The 20,614-nt window shown below is 54.9% G+C and overlaps 3 protein-coding genes across 10 annotated transcripts; 2 read left to right on the forward strand and 1 right to left on the reverse strand.

The window, feature by feature from the left end:
• The first annotated feature begins 142 nt into the window (after nt 1-142).
• On the forward strand, nt 143-2,262 carry NR2C2AP (nuclear receptor 2C2 associated protein). Its single transcript, XM_068979717.1, has 5 exons — nt 143-507; nt 699-789; nt 1,154-1,259; nt 1,330-1,397; nt 1,653-2,262. Exons 1-5 carry the CDS (start codon nt 470-472, stop codon nt 1,767-1,769), a joined length of 420 nt encoding a protein of 139 aa, XP_068835818.1. The 5' UTR covers nt 143-469; the 3' UTR covers nt 1,770-2,262.
• Nucleotides 1,871-7,720, reverse strand: RFXANK (regulatory factor X associated ankyrin containing protein). 3 transcript variants are annotated; one of them, XM_068979715.1, is made up of 10 exons: nt 7,605-7,720; nt 6,853-6,992; nt 6,150-6,344; nt 4,577-4,660; nt 4,396-4,461; nt 3,993-4,093; nt 3,691-3,816; nt 3,272-3,338; nt 2,833-2,913; nt 1,871-2,050 (listed from the first exon to the last, which is right to left on the reverse strand). In XM_068979715.1, exons 3-10 carry the CDS (start codon nt 6,334-6,336, stop codon nt 1,980-1,982), a joined length of 783 nt encoding a protein of 260 aa, XP_068835816.1. In that variant the 5' UTR covers nt 6,337-6,344; nt 6,853-6,992; nt 7,605-7,720; the 3' UTR covers nt 1,871-1,979. The 3 variants fall into 3 exon arrangements, with proteins under 3 accessions (XP_068835816.1, XP_068835817.1, XP_068835815.1); XM_068979716.1 differs by lacking the exon at nt 7,605-7,720 and having other exon boundaries at nt 4,577-4,657; nt 6,853-7,026; XM_068979714.1 differs by lacking the exon at nt 7,605-7,720 and having other exon boundaries at nt 6,853-7,026.
• A 55-nt stretch (nt 7,721-7,775) lies between these two features.
• On the forward strand, nt 7,776-19,303 carry BORCS8 (BLOC-1 related complex subunit 8). 6 transcript variants are annotated; one of them, XM_068980686.1, is made up of 6 exons: nt 7,776-7,829; nt 10,593-10,705; nt 11,164-11,228; nt 14,750-14,860; nt 16,475-16,550; nt 19,245-19,303. In XM_068980686.1, the coding sequence occupies exons 1-5, from the start codon at nt 7,793-7,795 to the stop codon at nt 16,506-16,508; spliced, it is 360 nt and encodes a 119-aa protein (XP_068836787.1). In that variant the 5' UTR covers nt 7,776-7,792; the 3' UTR covers nt 16,509-16,550; nt 19,245-19,303. The 6 variants fall into 6 exon arrangements, with proteins under 6 accessions (XP_068836787.1, XP_068836783.1, XP_068836784.1 ...); XM_068980682.1 differs by lacking the exon at nt 19,245-19,303 and adding an exon at nt 18,267-18,798; XM_068980683.1 differs by lacking the exon at nt 19,245-19,303 and adding an exon at nt 18,300-18,798.
• Nucleotides 19,304-20,614: the final 1,311 nt, after the last annotated feature.

Below are 20,614 nucleotides of genomic sequence, written 5' to 3' on the forward strand. Positions count from 1 at the left end.
CAGGGAAGCCCGCAATCACTCGATGGGGCCCTTTAAGAGACAGGCACTGAGGGGCGGGGCAAATTAAACCACGCCCCGGGCGTGAGGGCCGTGCGCGCCTGCGCGGCTTTCACGCGGTTCCGGGTCTCGCTTTTAGTTCCGAAAGCAGTTTGAGAGAAACTGAGGCTCCGAGAAGGGGCGACCGCTCCCTAAACTGATAGGAAACCTATTTACCTTCCTTGGACCCACTGTGAAAGGCCTGGCCTGGGGTCGTTAGCAGTGTCTCCGAACCTCCAGGCTTTGCCAGCAAGGGGTTGGTTGGTCAAGGCGACATTTAAGCCTGGAGAGACCGGGCAGTGACGGGTCTTGTGCCCCGCTACAGGTGAGGACGCGGAGATTTTCAGGCGTGAACAGGGTCGCGCTCTGGCTGCCTGGATTCGAACCTGGACTGAGCCCAGCTCTGAGTCCTGCGAGGCCTCGTGGAACCGAGATGACCCACTCTTTGGTTTGTCCAGAGACAGTGAGCAGGTGAGAGCCCCGGGCAGGGGTGGGGTGTGAACGGGCGTGGGCAGTGGCGGACGAGGCCCTTGGCCTGGAGTGCAGTCCCTAAGGGGCAGACAGAAATGAGGGAACCGGTGGTGAGGAAGGGGTGAGCCAGGGAGTAGGCGAGCCCTCGCCACGGTGCTCAGCACCGCTCCACGCTGCGACTCTGCCTTTAGGGTGAGTTCGGTGCTGAATCGGAACACCAGGCAGTTTGGCAAGAAGCATCTGTTCGACCAGGACGAGGAGACTTGTTGGAACTCGGACCAGGTGAGGCACCCTCTCCCTGGACTCTCCACCCCTGGTGTGAATCAGAATCAGGGCGGGGAGTCTAAGAGATTCCCTGTTGGGCCAGTAGTTGAGACTGTGATTTCCCTGCTGAGCGTATGGGTTCAACCTCTGATTTTAGAACTAAGATCCTACAAGCTGTGCTGCACCGCCAAAAGAAAGAATGAATTAGGGGTCTAGTGTCCCCTGAGAATTTGGGGGCTCCCCAGCTGGGCAGGTTGGCCAGGAAGGGAACCTGTGCTCACCCTGCTCCCCACCCCTCACGGACTGTGTGAATGAGAGAGACAAGCATAGCAGGGCTGAGTCTGAAGTGCTCATGGGCCTTTCCTTTTCTGTCTGCTTCCAGGGTCCTTCCCAGTGGGTAACACTGGAGTTTCCCCAGTGCATCTGTGTCTCCCAGCTGCAGATCCAGTTCCAGGGGGGCTTCTCCAGTCGCCAGGGCCGCCTGGAAGGTACTGGAAAACCCTGGAAAGTGGGGGACTAGAGAGGGCTCTCTGGCCTCACTGCTTTTCTCTGCTGCAGGTTCTCTGGGGAGAGAGGCTCTTAGCAAGATTGTGGATTTTTACCCTGAGGACAACAACTCACTTCAGATATCCTGTTTCAGCCGCTGGGTGGGATGATCTGTGCCTCTGCAAGCTGTGGGCCCTGGCGTGTGACCTTGGGCAAGTGGCCTCTAGGTCTCCACTGGTTCAGCTGTAAAACGGGCTCATAACAGTCTGTTCTGTGTGACAGCTTCTGAGGGACCAACAGAGTGCTGGGTCACCCAGCATGGTGGATGTATCTGAGGTGGGGCTGGCAGGTGGGAAAAGATAAAGAAATCTGTTTCCCTTGACTGTTCTGCTTACACCTTCCCAGTGCCACCTGCTGAGGTGGACCGGCTGAAGGTGACGTTTGAGGACACCACTGATTTCTTTGGCCGAGTGGTCATCTATCACCTACGTGTGCTAGGGAAGAAGGTGTGAGGCTGCTGGGTGGCTGCCTCCTCCAGGAAGCCCTCCAAGAAGCACAGCAAAGTCCTTCAAGTTCTGCACAGAAGGTTTATTGGTTCCTCTAGGAAAGGGCCCCCTCCCACCGTCTGTCCAGGAGCTGCCTTTGAAGCCGGTTCTGGGTTCCCCCAGCTCTGGGTCAACCATTTTGTTCCCTGAGTGTCTTGAGTCCCTGGTGGGCAGTGTCTACTCGGGGTCAGCAGGCACCAGGTTGCTCTGGAAGAGTTTAAGGATGTGGTTCTCGATCACCTGTTGCACTGGAAGCAGAACAGGGAAGAGGTGGGCCATGAACTGAACGGTGGCTGCAAAGGCCCAGGCCAACCTGGACCTTCCCCTTGGGGTATGAGCAGGGCCCTCAGCCCTGGGGCCTGGATGGAGGACCCATTTCCTCCTCAAGGAGATCAGATCCTTGCCAGAGAACAGCTAGGAAGACAGAGGCTTCAGGAACCTCAATTTCCCTGAAGTTTGTAAAAATGCATTTTTGGAGGGTTTTCAGTTATAAAAATATTCCTTACCCAACAAAATTGACAAACTGGAACTTTTAAAGTTGAGAGGGACTGTGAGAAATTATTTGTTTCAAACGGACTAAAACTCCATCAAGGAAGGATAGAATTGGATATTTCCCATGCACCACCCCGCATAACCCCAGGGGTTAGTTCTGTTAGGATCTCCCCATTTTCTGAAGTAGGGAGTCAAACTGGGGTCTGTCTCCAGCCCCTGTTCACATCTACTTCCTGCCATGGAAGGGCTGGTCTCCCCGGCCATGCGCACTGTGGCCCTCCTGGTATCCTCGCCCCATCGGGGCCCCCTTTAGACCTCTCAGTGCCTGCACGTCCCTCCATTACGGCCCCTGTCGCTGACACACTCGGCCTCCTGCCCCAGAACATGCGGAGCCCCGAGAGCTGGTAGTACATGCCCAGGCCAAGTATACACCAGCACCTGATGTCTGCTACCATGAACACTTTTGGTCCCGTGCACCCTGCTGTGGATTATCCCACCTACAGCACCCTGACACTGCCTCCAAGTGTCTCAGGCCAACCTTTCCGATATCCCAAGGCCACGGCGAGGTCCATCGGGGTGTAGCCGGAGTCTGCCTCAGTGGTGAGATCAGCTCCTCGGGCTGCAAAGCAGAACAGGTGCTGCAGAGGAAGCTGGGCTGGGGACCAGGAAGGAGCCTGGGTGGGGCGCGGAGGTGCAGGGACTACCCACCACGCAGCCACGGGTCTGCTGGTAGCTGTGTGGCCCTGGACAAGAGCCTGACTTGATGAATGTGGCCACTGGAATCTCCACCTCTAGGATCTCTGAGGTATGCAGAGTGTGGGTGCTCAACCCAGTCGGCCACCTGTGCCGTTCCTGCCACCTGTCCCCACCTCAGTCCTCCAGGAAAAAGCTCTTACCCATCCTAAGAGCAGTTCAGACAGCTCAGACCCCTCCCTGGCTGTCAGGATTCCTGAAGGGCCAGCTTCTACTCCACTCACCCAGCAAGGCCTCCACACACTTCACATGGTTCCCACGCACGGCGTACAGCAGTGGCGTCCCTCCATTCTGTCACAAACGGGTAGAGGACAACCGAAACCATCTTTCCCAGATTCTTCGTGACCCCCCCACACCTTCCAATTTAATGTGGTTCCTCCTTCTGTTTGTCACTTGGCCCATCTAGTTTCTTCCTTGGATCTCAGCTTAGATACTGCTTCTTCCAGGAAGCCCACCCTGACTTCCCTTGGTTCTACAGGCGGCCTCGGCTCTGTTTACTATATCTGAGCTGTTTATGTGTCAGCTAAACCCCTCAAAAAAAAAAAAAAAACTGGGAGCTCTATGAGGCTTGGGGATGGGTCTCAGCACCCCTAACAGACTTGGTACCCTGTGAGGTGCCCAGGGCCAGTAGGTGGCGCCTCACCCAGTCATAGATGTTGATGTCCACGTCACGTTCCAGCAGAAGCCCCACGATGTCCGTGTAGCCACCGGTGCTGGCCAGTGACAGGGCACTCTCCCGCTCCTTGGCCAGGATGTGGGGGTCGGCACCCTGGGAAGAGCAGAGCGGGCAGTGGCAGAGCCAGGGCAGAGGGAGGGGTGGGGCAGCTTCTGCAATCTTGGGCCCCCGTGTTAGCGCCATCCTACAGACACAGCCCCAGCAGACTCAGCTGAAATTGCTGCCCACCCTCCAGTCCTCAGGAAGCCCCCAGCTGGGCTGGGACGCACCCACTCGAGCAAGAAGCGGACAGTCTCGATCTCTCCAAAGGCAGAGGCCCAGATGAGGGGGGTGAAGCCGCGCTCGTCCGGCTTGTTGATGAGGTTGTCGCCTGGCAGGAGGGGGGTGGTACCACTGGGATGTACCCCTGCCCACTCTCCGCAAGGCTGCAGAACCGGGGACGGGGTGGGTGGCTGGGGTCAGGTGTGGGCAGGGAGGCATGCGTGTGGATGGCACACATGGATACGTGCAGGCACATGTGCAGACAGGCGCACACGTGGAGGCTCAGGTCATGTCAGCAGCCACACGCACACACCAGGAGGTGAAGCCACACTGGCGCACGTGTGTGGGCATGGACACACTGGCGCATGCGTGTGGGCATGGACACACTGGCGCACGCGTGTGGACACACACCTTTCCTCAGATGTTCCTTCAGTTGGCTCAGCTCCCCTTGCGCTGCGAGCTGGTAGATGGACAGGGCTGGGGGCCAAAGAGAGGCAGAGTCCTCACCCGTCCCATCCCTGTCCAAAGTTGCTCCTCTCAGCCCCTGCCACCCCGCCACTTCTCTCGTCCCGGGGACCAGGGGCCCACTCACAGTCCAAGGTTGCTGGCAGGGCCGAGACCTCATTGCCCCGCTGCCGGTTGGTGAGGGTCGTTGAGTGCTTCAGGGAGCTGCCTGCTGGGAGAGAGAAAGGGCTTCAGTTTCCCCTCAGTATGTCTTGGGTTTTAAGGCCAGACCCTGGAGGCTTGGCGGAGAAGGCAATGGCAGTGCACTCCAGTACTCTTGCCTGGAAAATCCCATGGACGGAGGAGCCCAGTAGGCTGCAGTCCTTGGGGTCGCTGAATTGGACACTACTGAGAGACTTCACTTTGACCTTTCACTTTCATGCACTGGAGAAGGAAATGGCAACCCATTCCAGTGTTCTTGCCTGGAGAATCCCAGGGATGGGAGAGCCTGGTGGGCTGCCATCTATGGGGTTGTGCAGAGTTGGACACGACTGAAGTGACGCAGCAGCAGCAGCAGCAGCAGCAGCAGCAGCTGAGGGTTTGGAATTACCAGAGGCTGTGCCTGGCTCCACTATTCACTCACTCCACCCTCTCAGATGCCCAGGGTGTATATTTCTCCTCCATCCTGGTGAGGTTCTGCACAAAGTCCCTGCCCTCAAGGGCCCATGGACAAGCCAGGGAGTCAGAAACAGAAAATGAAAGCTTAAGCTGAAATACAGGCTCAGGAGAAATGAAAAGCAGGTGGAAGAGGGGCAGAAAGAAGGAAGGGCAGGGGGTGAGTCCCTTTCAGAGAAATTGGTCAGAGAGGACCACTCTAAAGAGGCCCAGCTGTGAGCTTGGCAGGTTGAAGAAACCTGGGGAGAGGTGCAGGAAGAGACATTTCACACAGAGGGAACTGCAGGGGCAAAGGCCCTGGGGGGACTGAGCAAGACACTCTCAAAAGACTCCCGTCAAAGAAATCCTCGGGTCCTCAACAAGTCAGACACAGAATTATCATCCGACCTAGCATGGTACCCCCCAAAGAGTTGAAATCACGTGTTCAGACAACAATTGTACATGCATGTTCACAGCAGCACTATCCACTCACTAAAAGAGGAACAACCCAAATGTCCATCAAGGGATGAATGAATAAAGTAAACGTGGTCCTCCCACACTATGGAAGGCTATTCAGCGATAAAAGGGACGAAGCGCTGACATCGCAAGGCAGGCGAACCTTAGGAACACGCTGAGCAGAAGAAGCCAAACAGAAAAGGCCACATGTCGCATGAGCCCACTGATAGGAAATGTCCAGAGCAGGCGAGTGCATAGGGACAGAGAGCGGACTGTGGTTGCCAGGGACTGGAAGAAGGGGATGGGAGTGACTGCTAATACCTCTGGGGTTTTCCTTTTGGAGTGATGGAAGCATTCTAGAACTACAAAGATGTGGAAGTGACACACCATGGTAACTTACTGCCACTGAATTGTAAGCAATTCCAGTTAAAATGGTTAATTTTACGTTATGTGCATTTTACCACAATTTAAAAAAGAAAACAAAACAGTTAAGCAATCCCTCACAGGGTGGAGACGGAAGACACATTCAAGGTGATGGGACATACAGAGGGCTCATCTTGGGCCTGACATGCCACCGTTCTTGCATCCCAGAAGCAGAGGAAGTATCCTACCTTGAGGTGAGGAGCTGCCAGCATCTGACTCAGGATTTCCAGGCTCCGGGGTACAGGGGAAGAGACTGAGCACCACAGTGTCTGAGCCATCAGGGGCCTCGTCCCTGGGGTCTTCGGGGTCCCCAAATTCTGGTGTTGAAGGCTGCTGGGTCAGGCTGAGATCCTCGGCAGGTTGGGTGTGCTCCATGGGGAAAGCTGGTGAAAGGGCCAAACAGGGAGAGATGGCAATAATTATCAACAACTCATTAAGTAGGCACTGACTGCATACCTGGCCTTACACAGAAAGGCTGGATAAATTCAGACTCAGCCAGAAAATTAAAACCAGAGTCCAGTTTTAATTGGACTTCTTGAACCCACTCCTCCCCACCACCCGAGCACACACAACAGGCACTCTTAAAAGCCCTGGCTCTGGGGTCGGCTGTCTGAATCTCTCCACTTTATACGCTGTGGAAGCTTGGGCATCTGACTTAATTTTTCTAAGCCTCAGTTTCCTCATTTAAAAAATAGGGACATGAGGCCTAAAAAAATCATGTCTGTAAATACCTGAGCAGGAGGCCTGATACCCGGGCACATCTTAATAAATGTCTGCTATTGTTTTTTGGGGGGAGGGGGGAAATCCCTAGAATGAGCGAGGGCTCAACAAAGATGTGATTGGCTGCATCCCACCCGCCCCTCCCAAGCCAATCCATCAAGGTCCACTTACCTCCAGCTAGCCTCCTCTGTCACCCGACGCCGCAAGTCAGGGTACCCCCAAACTTGGGGGCGCAACTCACAAACTTTTCTCTTCCAATTGATGTAAGGGGCAGCAAGATGGAGCCTGTACCGTCTGCGCTTTGCCTGCTTCTGCTGGGACGAGAGCAACTTGATACGCGACCGCTACCCCCACCCCGAGTTCTCCCACTGCGCCTGCGCACCCCTGCCCCCCGCAAAAGTGCGGAAAGGCTGGAGCAGTAGGAGCGGTTTCTGGCCCTTTAAGGCTTGGGGGAGGGCCATGGCTTCCGCCAGGGCAAGAAGTATGCAATTGCGCCTGCGCATTCCCGTCCCCGCCGCCCCGGAGGGAGCCTGGTAGGGTCGGGAGGGATGGGCGGGGCCTCAGAGGGCTCTCTCTCGAGTTCTCGGCTCTCGTCCTCCTCACCCCTAACTCCGCCCACGTTTTTCCTGACGCAGCCAATCGGCTCCGCCTTCGGACAGACGGGCCGGGCTTTCTTTAGTAGGGGTGCGCGAGGGACTCCGCCACTGCTGCGCCCTTCCGCAACAATATCTCCTATGCACGCGTGGGGGCTCAAGAGCGTCTGCAGGGATTTGGTGGCAGCAGTGGGGTACAAGTGCATGGAGTATCTCCCCAGTTTGTCTGCCTCCGGAAAAGGGGTTCGGTAAAGGAGGGGGCCCTTGCCCCTCCTCCGCCTGAGCGTCCCTCCTGGAGCTTCAAGGGGTCTCCGGGCCCTCTTCACTCACCTCCGGATTGCCTCTTTCCCCAGTCTCTCACTCACGGCCGTTCTGTCTGGGTTGACTAAATCTAGAAGGGAAGACCAATTAGTACTGGAACTGGATAAGCGCGGCGTCTAGTTTCGCAGGGAAAGTTTAGGCAGTTGTGTTCACTCCAGACTTCCGGTTCCGGTCCTCGGAATACGGCCGTGGCTACTATGGAAGAACCCGAGATGCAACTCAAGGGGAAGAAAGGTGGTGTGGGGCCCCACGCGGGGCGGGGCGGAGGGGCCAAGGACTCGTAGACGGGCGATCTGAAGCGGGTGACAGGGGGCCACGGCGCTGAGGGAGCGTTTGGGGGCAGTGATTGAATTGCCAAGAAATCCCGGCTCGACCGCTGACTAGTTTTGAAACCTTTAGACACTCTGCCTCGGTTTTGTCATCTGTAAAATGGGGTGTATAATAGTCCCCTTGCCTCCCCCCATAAAATTTTGAGAATTCAGTAACCTGATATGTTAATATGTAAAACACTGGAAGAATGCCAGGGGCGTGGCAGTTGTGTGTAATGTTTCCTTTGTATTTAAGCATTTGTATATATTTGTTGTTGTTCAGCCGCTAAGTCGTGTCCGACTCTTCGGGATCACATGGACTGTAAGCCCACCAGGCTCCTCTGTCCATGGGATTCTCCAGGCAAGGATACTGAAGTGGGTTGCTGTGCCCTTCTCCAGTTGGATATATGTACATATTTGTAAATCACATAGTTACAAGTTACAATACCACAACCTATTTTTAAAGTGTCAATGTCGTTGTTAATTTGTTACATACATTATTGCTAGTGAATTACTTACACGTCACAAATACATTTAATTCCACATCCTTCAAAACAGCACTGTGCTGCTAAGTCACTTCAGTCCTGTCCAACTATGTGCGACCCCAGAGACGGCAGCCCACCAGGCTCCCCCGTCCCTGGGATTCTCCAGGCAAGAACACTGGAGTGGGTTGCCATTTCCTTCGCCAGTGCATGAAAGTGAAAGGTGAAAGTGAAGTCGCTCAGTCGTGTCCGACTCTTAGCGACCCCATGGACTGCAGCCCACCAGGCTCCTCTGTCCATAGGATTTTCCAGGCACTGTGAGGCGTAAGCTATTACCACTGTGTTCATTTTCAAAAGGAGGAGCCCTAAGAGGGTAAGAGGACATACAGTTTGGAAGTGGCAGCCTTGGCTCTGCCTGAGTCGGCACAGTGGTGAGCTGGGCACACCCAAATTGGACAGTCTTAAGCACAGCCTCCCTTGACTCCCAGACACCAATAGGTTCTCCGTCACTAACTACACTGTCTTGGGCAGTGGGATGGGGTCCATCTCTGAGGCAAAGCTTGAGGTGGGTTCTGTTATCCTCCCATTTTTCCAGATGAGAAAACTGAGGCTCAGAGATACTCCTGCGCTCACAAATCCCAAGTTTTAGAGAAAACGTAATAAAGAATGAGAATTTTTATGACTGAAACTAACAAAACATTGGAAGTCAAGTATACTCCAATGTAAAATTTTAAAAAGAGAATAAGAATTTAAGTATAAGGGAAATGAATAAGTTCTGACTGAGGTTGAGGGTGAGGTTGAAGGGACATCTGATTAAGCTTGGTGATTAGGGAAGGCCAGGAGGTGACGCTTGAGCTGAGACATGAGGGATGAAGGGCAATGAGAGGTGGGGATGGAGGCAGTGTCATTGACATGATCAAGTACAAAGGGCTTGAGGTGGCCGTGTTCAGAGCTGTGCTGCGATGCTAGTCATTTATTCAAATTTAAATGAATTAAAATTAGGGAAAATTTAAAATTCGGTTTCTGAGTCACATTTCCGGTGCTCATTAGTCACTAGTGACTGCCATATTGGGCAGTATAGATTATAGAACCCCTCCATCATCTCAGAAAGTTCTTGTGGAGAGTGCTGAATGTCCATGGCACAGCCATGAGGCCACTGTGCCTGGGGCAGAGGGCCAGGCTGGCGGTGGTGGGCGTGGTAAGAGCAAGCAGAACATGCAGAGCCTTCTGGGCCACGTGAAGCAAGGCAGATTTAATTCTCTGGCTGATGGGTGTCACGGGAGTGTTTCAGCCAAGGGAGAGACCTGTCTGATATGTTTAGTAGGAGCTCATCTCGTCTGTTTTGTGAGGATTGGATTGTTGGCTGGAAGGGGAGCAGGGAGCAGCTAAGTTTGGGATCTAGGTGAGTGACGGCTATGCCTGGACCAGTAAGGGCAGTGCGGTGGTAGAAGTGGGTGAGTTTGGGGCTTTGTTTTGTGACTGAACAAGCAGGAGCTGCTCATTGATGGGGTAGGAAGGGCAGGGACCACCATCTGGCTGCTGTTTTTGAGGCAGACCCTGGGACGAGGAGTTGTCTCTAATTAACTTACTAAGAGAGCCCCACAGAGGAGAGGGGGAAACAGGACAGGGTTGCGGAGGAGGCTGAGCAAGCAGCGACCTCAGGTGGAATCCTGCAGAGGGGAGCCACGGTCCATTCCCACAGGGCAGCTTACGGGGACAAGTCGCACCTCTGAGTTGTTCGGACACTCAGCATGGGTCATGGGCTTTCCTCCCCCTCAGTGGTCAGTCATGGCCTAGAGCCCCATGTAAACTTGTAGGCACTTCTGGGTCCAGTTGCCAGTGGGTATCTGAAGAAGAATCTCTGATTTTGTCACAGGTAAATGAAATGTGAGTGGATCTGAGTGGGTAGCAACAAGCAAGTAGGTTTAGGAAAGGAAGGACCATGACTTCACTGGATACATTCACGTCATCAAGATTGAGGCCCTTCTGTGACTCCCAGATGGAGTCTGGCCCTGCTGTGATCATCTGTAGCCCATCAGCAGGGCCACAGGTGACCCAGCTGGGAGGGATGCTGGGCGCTCGTCTCCTCTGGGTGGCCTCACAGGTTGGGCAATCAGGAATCTAATGCTTTGTCTCTTTGATCCCCCGTCAACCCTCTCCCTGCTCCCCACGGGCCCCACGTTGTCAACTGTCCATCCTGGACCCAGTTACTGACAAGTTCACTGAGAGCGTCTACGTCCTGGCCAACGAGCCGTCTGTGGCCCTGTACCGGCTGCAGGAACACGTGCGCCGCTCTCTGCCTGAGTTGGCCCAGCACAAGGTGAGTGTCCTGCCCCAGCGATGACCTCTCCCAGGGTCTGCACCTTGTGAGCTCTGGCCTGCTAGGTGGAGCAGGGGCTGTTGGTGCAGGAGTCAAGGCTGGGATAGGAGCAGGGAGGTGCATGGTCACTGACCCAGCTTGGGGCTGGACGGATACATCTGGGGTGGATTTGGAAGAAGAAGGTGCTGCGTCTGCTGTGACCCATGTGGTGAGAAGGAGGCAGCCACGGGAGGACCCAAGCGAAGGATGTGCCAGGCAGAGGGAACGGCCTGCGCAAAGGTCCTGAGGCATAGCTGTCATGTGCTCACAGAAAGGAAGCTGAGGAGGGGAGGAAAGATTGAGGCTGGAGGGGGCGGGTCTCTGCAGCCGTGGTGATTGGCGTTCGGGTGCTCCATTCCAGAGAACTGGGAGGAAGGCGGTAACAGCCAGCCCTGCTCACAGCTCCCCACCCTCCACAGGCTGACATGCAGCGGTGGGAGGAGCAGAGCCAGGGAGCCATTTACACCGTGGAGTACGCCTGCAGGTGAGCACCGCCCGCGTTGCCCCACAGTGGCCCAGGTGTTCAGGGGCACCTCCGTCAGCTGCCTGCTGAGCCCTGGCCTGCCAAGCCCACCTGAGTAGGGGCAGGTGGAGCTCGACTCAGCTGGCCGCAGCGCAGAGTTCCAGCCCAGACCCGGGCTTCTCACTTTTGACTCATCCTCACGCGTCTCGGTCAGGCTTCCTCCTCGTCCTGGCTTCCTCCTCGTCCTCAGCAGCCCCCACCATCTGTCACAGGAGGGGGTCCTAAGGATTCCAGGAGGTGCCTCAAGAGGCCAGTGTTTCCCACCCACAGTCAGGACCACAGACTGGCTGGTGGGGTGGATGGCAGCCGGGGGTAGTGCCCAAACACAATACTGTGTATTTTAATTTTTATTTCTTTCTAATTTTTTATATTGTTGTAAGAGGCATATAAGTAAAATTTATCATCTTAACCATTTTTAAGTGGACAACTCAGTGGTATTAAATATGTTCATAACGCTGTGCAGCTACCCCCACCACTCACCTCCTGAGTTCTTTCCATCTTGCAAAACTGGAACTCTGTCCCTGTTAAACATGAGCTCCCCGTTCACCACCCCCATCCCTGGCTCCTGCCATTCTTCTTTCTGTCTAAAAATCTGACTGTTCAAGGGACCTCACAATGGGATCGTATATATATATATATATATTTTGTCTTTTTGTGACTGTTCTCTTTCATTTGGCGTAGTATCTTCAAGGTCCATCCACGCTGTAGCCTGTGTCTGAATTGCCTCCCTTTTTTAGGGCTGACTACTATTCCAGCCTGTAGATGGATCACATTTTGTTTATCCATTCATCTCTTGGACATTTGGGTTGCTTCCGTGTTTTAGCTGCTGTGAATAAAGTTTCTGTGACCATGAATATACCATTTATTCTTTGTGTTTTCTAGTTTGCTGACCTTTCTCTAAATACCCAGAATTTTTAACCCCAAGCGAAAGATGCACCCGATAATAAAAAGCAGCAGTTGGTGCTTCTCCCCGTTATTGCAGCCTTGCCCACCTGCCTCCTCTGCTGCTCTGGCTCCCCGTGACCGTGTTTCACGTCCGGGCCTGCTCCGTCTGCTTTAGGAGTTGGTGGCTTAGGAGTGCTCTTTGCTCCTAGTGCGGGCTGTAGGTTGTTTTGGTGGAGGCTAGACACTCCCCAGCAGTCCTTGTCCGTGGCACTGTGGGATCTGCCTGCCTGTTTCTGTTGTGTAGTCGAAGTTCCTTGGCAGGAAGTCCTGTTGCTGGGAGCTCTGCCATCACCAGCCTTGACCCCTCTGCTGGGGCTGGAGGGTGATCCAGACTGATGGCATCTTCCTGGGGATTGTGGTCACAAGCATTCTTCTCAGCTCCAGGAAGAGTAGAAAAGATGAGGGAGCTTTTCTTGCAGCTACTAAATAGTTCCTGGTCCGCCAAGACCCTTTCGGCCCAGGTGTGGGACTTCCCAGGTGGTCTAGTGGCTAAGAATTCAAGCTCCCAATGCAGCAGGCTGGGTTTGATCCCTGATCTGGGAGTTAGCTCTCATGTGTCACAACTAAGAATTTGGATGTTGCAACTAAGGATCCTGTGTGCCACAACTTTAGACCTAGCGGAGCCAAATAAAAATAATTTTTTTTTTTTAAAGGCCTAGGTTTAAGGAAGAACAGATCAAAGCCTGTATTTTCTCCTAGTTCCTATAGCTGTCCTGTCCATTCCAGGAGTTTGGACCCTGGTTGGCTGTTTACACTTACATTTTAATGAATTGAAATGAAATAAAATGAAAGATTCAGCTCCTCAGTCTCACGAGCCACACTTACTTCAAGTGCTTAACAGCCATCTCAGTGGATAAAGAATGTGTCCATCATGTTCCAGAATGTTCCACTGGACTGCCTTGTGGTAGGCAGGGGGCCAGTCTACTCTGAACTCTGAGCACTTCTCTTTAGTGAGATGCAAATTTCTCTAATGCTGATAGACTGTTTCCTATGGACATGAAAGCACCCTTTTGGTTTAAAATACGTTATGCAGTGTTAATGGTTGGTGTGAATCTGGAAGAAGATACTCTGTGGTCTGTTGGTTGGGCCAGTTGTGAACTTGTGTTAGACAGCTTTTTATCCAAGTTGACAGATACTAGGAAAGCTGACTGCATTTGGTGGTGTCAGATGAGCAAATGGACAGTCTGGGTTTCAGCCAGCGCTCCCCACCTTTGATCTCATGGCCATTTCCAAGCAGGTCCTTGACTGATAGTGAATGGGAGTGACTTCTTTGTCTTTAATAGAAGGACTTGGAAACAACCCTTTTATTTTTACTGCAGGTGTCATTGCACAGGCAACTTTCTGGCCTTAGCGATGCCCCCAAGAGGTTTGGTGAATATTTCCTGTAGTGCTGCTGGAAACAACATTTTTATTAGACATGCATCAGTGTGGCAGCAACATCAGAGCTTAGCACAGCTTTGCAGTAGTGCCTCCCTAATGGTGCTGAGTCTAAACACACTTTTAGCGCTGTTCACAGTCCGGCTGACTAGCTTCGTTCAGAGGGAGGAATAGGTTACCTGAAAGGAAAGCATGATATTTTACAAAATGAAAGCTGAGTGCTGAAGAATTTATGCTTGTGAACTGTGGTGTTGGGGAAGACTCTTGAGAGTCCCTTGGATTTCTAAAGGAAATCAGTCCTGAATATTCATTGGAAGGACTGATGGTGAAGCCGAGGCTCCAATACTTTGGCCACCTGATGCGAAGAACTGACTCATTGGAAGAGACCTGACCCTGATGCTGGGAAAGATTGAGGGCAGGAGGAGATGGGGACAAACAGAGGATGAGATGGTTGGATGGCATCACCAACTTGATGAACATGAGTTTGAGCAAACTCCGGGAGTTGGTGAAGGACAGGGAAGCCTGGCGTGCTGCAGTCCACGGGGTCACCAAGAGTCGGACACAACTGAGCACCTGAACTGGACTGATGTCATTTTTGGCTACACGAGGGCTTTGCTGTGCATGCGGGCTTTCTCCAGTTGCGAAGAGTGGGGGCTGCTCTCGTCGCAGAGCACGGGCTCCTCCCTGTGCTGGCCGCTCTCGCCGCAGAGCACGGGCTCTAGGGTGCACGGGCTTCAGGAGCTCTAGCACACGGCCCCTAGGGTGCCTCTGCAAGCAGTTGCGGTGCACACGCTTAGTTGTTCCAAGGCATGTGGGATCTTCTCGGACCAGAGATCCAATCCACGTCCCCTGCACTGGCAGGCAGATTCTTATCCCCTGTACCACCAGGGAAGTCCAAAGCATGTTATTTTTGAGGTCATCTTTGAATGCTTATAGCTCCTTTGAAGCATTAAATGGTCAAGCAGCCATCAAGCAAAAGTTGTGTCTTGCCGTCTGGTCCATAGGGAAATATAAACTCTAAGCACACAGGGCGCCCTCGGAGGCCCACGGAACCCCCAGCAGCTGGACAGACCCCTGGGCCTCCCTAATGGTGCTGAGGCCAGTGCGGGCGCCCACTGGTCTGGTCTGATGCCGCTGACTGGGTCCCCCTCCCGTTGCAGTGCCGTGAAGAACCTTGTCGACAGCAGCGTCTACTTCCGCAGCGTGGAGGGTCTCCTCAAACAGGCCATCAGCATCCGGGACCACATGAACGCCACGGCCCAGGGCCACAGGTAGCTGCTGGGACCGCCCGCCCCTGCTGCCCTCAGCCTCCTTGCTGCAAGGACCTTCGCTGCTCAGCCAGGAACTGCGCCTTCTCGCTCCTTAAACAACTCCCTTTCTTGGTCTCGCGGTGGCTGGTGACTTCCTCTTGTCCTTTGCGGTCTGTAGCGGGAGTTGAGTCAGTCCGCCCCCAGCTCCTGTGCGCTGCTGTGTGCTTGGGCTGGGTGCTGGGGGCATGGCAGTGACCGAGACAGGTTTGCTCGCAGCCTCACGGAGAGGCACACGGCAACCAGGTAGACACGGAACAGACAAGAACATTTCAGATACGTGTGAAGGAGGAGAAGGGGGCCCCCTCTGAGGAGGCGGCAGAGATGTAAACAGAAGCTTGAACAAAACGCAGACAAAGGTGACCATGAGTGGGTGTTGGGTGTGGCGGGGCGGGACAGAGGCCCTGGGCCTGGTGAGCTGGAGGTGTTGGAGGAACATCCAAGGCAGTTGTAAGTGCAGTGGGTGCAGGTGGGGAGACGAGGCTAGGGAGGTGGGCAGGGACCTCGAGGGCAGCAGGGAGGGTGCCCAGAGCTGAAAGAGGCTTTGAGCCGATGACCAGATGGTCCAAGAGTGAAAAGTGCTTACAGTCCTTACATAAGGGGGAGAAGGAGCTCTGTTTGGTTTTGTTTTCATTATAGCTTAATAAACATGCATTTGAACACCCATGTACCTGCTGTACCACTTCCCAGGTGGCTCGGTTGTAAAGAATCCATCTACCAAGCAGGAGACGCGGATTTGATCCCTGAGTCGGGAAAATCCTCTGGAGTAGGCAGTGGCAACCACTCCAGTATTCCTGACTGGAGTACGGGAGTACTCCATGGACAGAGGCGCCTGGTGGGCTATAGGGTCGAGAAGAGTCAAACAGAGCTTAGCGACCCAAGGGCGGCTGTAGCAGCACCTGCTGTAAGCTGTCACTCAGCCTTGAGACGGGTCTGACTCCTGCAGTGTGGGGTCCTGGCATGCCTGTCCCCCACAAGGCTCTAGAAAGGAAGAAAACCCCTTTGTGTTGCTGTGTGTGATAACAGACACAAGAACTGTCAAAACCGAAAAAGCCTCGCGTATGTGTAAGAAGGGATGTGCAGTGACCTGCCCTCTGAGGGTAGCATGAGCGGGGCTCTTGGGGGTTCACCAAATCACCACCTGGCTTCTCTGCCTCGGGTGGGTGACAGCCACTGGGACTGGAGTTCACTGCAGCAAGCTTTGCACAGTACCCACCCCCGCCACAGCAAGGCCACAAAACCGATAGCTCCTGCTTTCAGCTCCGTTGCCCAGCTGCTTCCAGAAGCCCTGCTTGTGCCCCTGAAAGACACCAGTAGCAGCAGCTGTGTAGTAGCCATTCACCCCCTCTTGCCTCTCTTCGCAAGCCCCAGGGATCTGAAGCTCCCAGACCTACATGAGACCCAGCTGCAACCTCTGAAGTGGGTAGCTGGTCCTATTTTTACAAAGGATACCCTGAAGGCTCAGGCCAGGAGTCCTGGGAGACTGGAGCGTGACCCCAGTGTGCAATCCAGTCTAGCCAAGCATGGCTCAGGGCCTTGGACCTCAGCCTCATAGATGCTGCACATGTTTTGTTCCAGCCCCGAGGAACCGCTCCCACCCTCCTCAGCCTGATCCCGGAAGAGACTTGGAGGTGCTTCGGCCCCTCTGACCCAGGTCAGTGCCAAGTGGACCTGGAGCCCCTCTGCTCCGAGCTCTGAACTAACCCATCCCCTCAGCATCTGAGGAGGGACCTGCTTGACTAACCACTGGGGTTTTCTCCCTGGGCTTCGTTTGTGGGAAGCTAGAGGGTAGGGGCACCTGGTGCCCTCTGCTGCGCAGGGCTGTCTTCAGCCCATCTCCCTGGTGCTCTCTGTCGTCTTCCTGCTTCTCATCCAGGCCACAGACCCTGTCTGGATCCCAAGCGCCATTTTCGCTACCCTCCATGTGCCACTTGCTTGCTTTACCCACTGTCTCAGGCAGAGCCCAGCACTGCAGTTATCCACCCGGCTCCGGAATCCTCTTTCTACTGGTGACCTGCCGTGTGACCCTGAGCAAGTCCCTCCCCACTCTGGTCTCTGCTTTTCCCTCCTGTCACGGTGGTTCACTAGCGGCAAAGAGGACGTTACCACATACGGTGATGCCTGTTGCAGAGTCAGCTACTGCTGCGTGACAAACTGTCCCCGAGCTTAGCAGCTTATGACACCAGTCGTCTGCCTGCTTACAGTTCTGCAGTTTGGGCTGGACTTGGCCAGGCCGTTTTGCTGGGCTCATGTGGGGGCCATCTGTGGTTCTTGATGGGGTCCGGTATTCTGAGGTAACCTCGCATCTGGCCCTTGACCAGCGCTGCCTGGTGTTGGGGGGGAGTGTCTGGTTCTCCATGTGGACTCTCTAGCGGGCCAGCGCAGGCGCCTCCTGGTGCTTGAGTGCCCGGGGTGCAGACGCTCCTTCAGCCTTCCCTTGCTGCACAGTTATGGGCGTCCCATTGGTCAAGGCCCGTCATGTGGCCAGGACTGGGACCAATGGGAGAGGACCGCAGGAGGGCTAGTACCGGGAGGTGTGGTTGGCCATCTGAGGAGGGCAGGACACCAAGACCGGCCTGGCGTCTTGTCATTCTGTGCTCATGCAGGGCAGACACAGGCAGACTGGAGGTGCCGAGGGGCTGACCGTGCCCCTGGCTTGTTTAGCTCTCAGAGCCTCCTCATTTGCCGTGGTGTGTGCTTGCGCTGCAGAAGTCTTCTCGGGGGGTCAGGGGAGGCCTGCGTGGGGACAGGGACCCCTGTGCCTCCTCGAGCAGCAGCCCTGAGTGCCAGGAGGTGGCAGCGTTCATGGGTGTGCAGTCAGAGTTCTTTTGGGGTTCCTGCCACATGCTGGGCTTGGCTCTGGCTATTGGGGTAGTGAGGAACACTATGGATTGTGGAGTTGCTCAGGGGACCCCTGGGAGGCCCTGGAGCAAGAAGGGCTGCCAAGGGGGTCAGCAGCCCACCCCATTTCACCACCCAGTGTTGCCCACCATCCCTGGAGCCACACGCCCCCATCTCCTGCATCCTGTGCCCTGGTCCCGCCCACCCTCGCACCTCAGGAAGCTGCCCTGCTTCCCCTTCTACCCCCTCCACACCCAGCGTGTTTCTCCTGTGCCTGCCTGGAGGCTCCAGGCCAGCCGTGAGCGCCCCGAACCATCTGCTGTCCCTTGACTGCTGTACCCGCTCAGAACAAAGTGCTCTGTGGCGCCTCCTGGTCCCACCTTTGCCGCTACAGAGCCTGCTCTTCTCCCCAGAACTGCTGCCCCACACCCTCTCAGAGCCTCCACTCCCACTGTTCCCCAGATGGCGCCCCCACAGGGTTATCGGTGACCTTTCCCAGGGCAAGTCTTGGTCTTCCCTGCTTCTCCAGGCCCAGGGCCCTACACACATCCCCATTTTGCAGAAGAGGAATCGGGCTTGGAGAGGCAAGGCAGGGTCAGCATCGTGACCGGAAATGCCAGGATTCACACCCAGACTCTGACTCCCAGCACTTCACCTCACCCAGGATCTTGCTTCCGATGCCACCTCGTTGGGGCTCCCCTGAAGCCCTGGGGGCATCTCAGAGGTCACCTTGACCCTCATCTCTACTCCCCTAGCCTGACCAAAGCTGGACTCTTTGACACAACCTTATGGGACTTGGCAGGGACTGAAGACCAAGCAAGTGTGGCCAGCGCATCCCTCCTGCCTCTGGGCCAGCCGTGAACGTTCTGAGACGAGACTTTGCTGCCCTTGGGTTCTTAGCCGCCCCTCACTGGCCCTGGACATGGCCATGGCCCCTCGGACCAGTAACTGCTGCCACGACCACGTGCCTGCTGTGTGTCCAGCTCTGTGCCGGGTACTTCACAGTGGTCATCCTTCATCCTCAGACGGCCCTGTAAGGGAGATGTCGCCCCGAATACAGATGGGAGAAGAGAGGGTCTGAGAGGTGCCGTCATTTGTGCAGCGTGTCACAGCTAGGGGGGAGGAGACCCTGGTTTAATGTGGCCCCAGCCCTGCCTCTGACTTGCTGTGTGACATGGGGCCTTGCTCTCACCCTCTCTGGCCCTACCTTTCTCCATCTAGACAGGAAAGCGTGGACTAGAGCCTTCTCTACAGGCTGAGGCAGACATTTGTGTAATTGCCTGCCTGGACTGTGTTCTACCTCAAACAGAAATGCCCATCCCAAGCTCAGGCCATATAGAGAAGACACCCTGACCCCAGGGGTAGGTGTGGGACCCTGGCCTGGCTAATCAGAGCGCCCCATCTCCAAGGTCACAGTGCTTGGTTTGAGATGGGCACGTGATCCAACAAGATGTCTTCCCTGAAGATTTTGCTGGAAAAGTACAAAAAGTACCATCTTCTTTCTCAGGTTGGTAAGCTCAGCAGATGGAATGTGGAACCTAAGAACATTGCCTGGGACCTTGGATCTAGCTGTACCTGATAACTAGAAAAATCTTAATTCTTCAGTTTCATGAGTCCCTAAAATCACTGCATTTGGCAAAACTGATCTGAGTCGGTTTCTGCTGACTTGAGGAGATCCCACACCGATCCCCGAGGATTCCAAGCCTGGGAGATCAGGGCCCCTGGTTTGTATGGCTCTAGGGTCAGCTATGTGTCAACACAGTAAATCTATCAGGATGATCAGAATGGAGTTGTTGAGGGTACAGCCAGGATGGGCCCCAGGCTCACTGCTCTGGGAGCATCCCCTAACTTGGCCCTGTAAAGTGGTTAGGAGTGGTGGGGGCAGAGAGGGTCCTGGTGGGGTATCGGGGCTGTAGAGGGGCCTGCGGGCCTGGGAGGAGGGATGGGAAAATAACTGCCTCCCGCCATCAGGAAACGGTCAGCCCTCCGTCTTCTCTGCTAGGGTGTCCTGGGGGTCTGGGGGCCACCATTCTGTCTTCCCTCTGCCCTAACTCAGTTTGGAGGGAGGAGCCTCAGGTTCACTATTGTAGGCCCTGACTGGTATGTAGTTGCCCCCCACCGCCCCGAGACACTCTGTCTTCATCCGCTCTGAAAGCACCTCTTGTCCATCTCTCCTTCCACCATTTATCCAGCAAACATTGATCTGTCTGAGCTAGGACCTGTCTACCCCAGGGGATGCCCTGGTGAGCCAGACGGACCAACCCTGGCCCCAGAGCTCACACCCCCTAGACAGTCAGCTTAGTGATGTAATCTCATGAATCCGAGGGCCAGCCTTGGATGGTTCAGGCACAGTGAGCTAGTGGGGAGCACTCACGGGGTGCCCTAGACCTTCCGAGGCTCCCTATCACCCACAGCCTCTGAACACGACCTCAGCCAGGGACTAATAGTACTCTCAAAGAGATCTGTGCGGGACTGTGGGTTGTCAGATCCCACCACCACCTCAAGTCCTGTGCACCCAGGGGGTGTGATTAATTTTGCCTTTCATTCCTATGGCCAATTTGCCCTTCACTCCTGGTGAACGTCCCTGGGGCTTCCCCCATAGCTCAGTTGGTAAAGAATCAGCTTGCAATGCAAGAGACCCTGGTTTGATCCCTGGGTCGGGAAGATCCCCTGGAGAAGGAAATGGCAACCCACTCCAGTATTCTTGCCTGGAGAATCCCATGGACAGAGAGAGGAGCTTGGCCCCCCTACAGTCAATGGGGTCGCAAGAGTCGGATGCTGCTGCTGTTGCTGCTAAGTCGCTTCAGTCGTGTCCGACTCTGTGCGACCCCATAGACGGCAGCCCATGATGCTCCCCCGACCCTGGGATTCTCCAGG

This window comes from Capricornis sumatraensis, chromosome 9 (assembly GCF_032405125.1).
Source record: "Capricornis sumatraensis isolate serow.1 chromosome 9, serow.2, whole genome shotgun sequence".
NCBI lineage: Eukaryota > Metazoa > Chordata > Mammalia > Artiodactyla > Bovidae > Capricornis > Capricornis sumatraensis.

Excerpts from the sequence above, each read along its gene's own strand:
- BORCS8 (XM_068980686.1), top strand. The coding sequence starts at position 7,793 with ATGGAAGAACCCGAGATGCAACTCAAGGGGAAGAAAG. Across the intron at positions 11,229-14,749 it reads ACCGTGGAGTACGCCTGCAG|TGCCGTGAAGAACCTTGTCG; the intron begins GTGAGCACCGCC and ends CTCCCGTTGCAG. Across the intron at positions 14,861-16,474 it reads GCCACGGCCCAGGGCCACAG|CCCCGAGGAACCGCTCCCAC; the intron begins GTAGCTGCTGGG and ends GTTTTGTTCCAG.
- NR2C2AP (XM_068979717.1), top strand. The coding sequence starts at position 470 with ATGACCCACTCTTTGGTTTGTCCAGAGACAGTGAGCAG. Across the intron at positions 790-1,153 it reads CTTGTTGGAACTCGGACCAG|GGTCCTTCCCAGTGGGTAAC; the intron begins GTGAGGCACCCT and ends GTCTGCTTCCAG. Across the intron at positions 1,398-1,652 it reads AGGACAACAACTCACTTCAG|ACCTTCCCAGTGCCACCTGC; the intron begins ATATCCTGTTTC and ends TGTTCTGCTTAC.
- RFXANK (XM_068979715.1), bottom strand. The coding sequence starts at position 6,336 with ATGGAGCACACCCAACCTGCCGAGGATCTCAGCCTGACCCAGCAGCCT. Across the intron at positions 4,462-4,576 it reads CCTGCCAGCAACCTTGGACT|CCCTGTCCATCTACCAGCTC; the intron begins GTGAGTGGGCCC and ends TTTGGCCCCCAG. Across the intron at positions 2,051-2,832 it reads GGCCTTGGGATATCGGAAAG|TGCAACAGGTGATCGAGAAC; the intron begins GTTGGCCTGAGA and ends TTCTGCTTCCAG.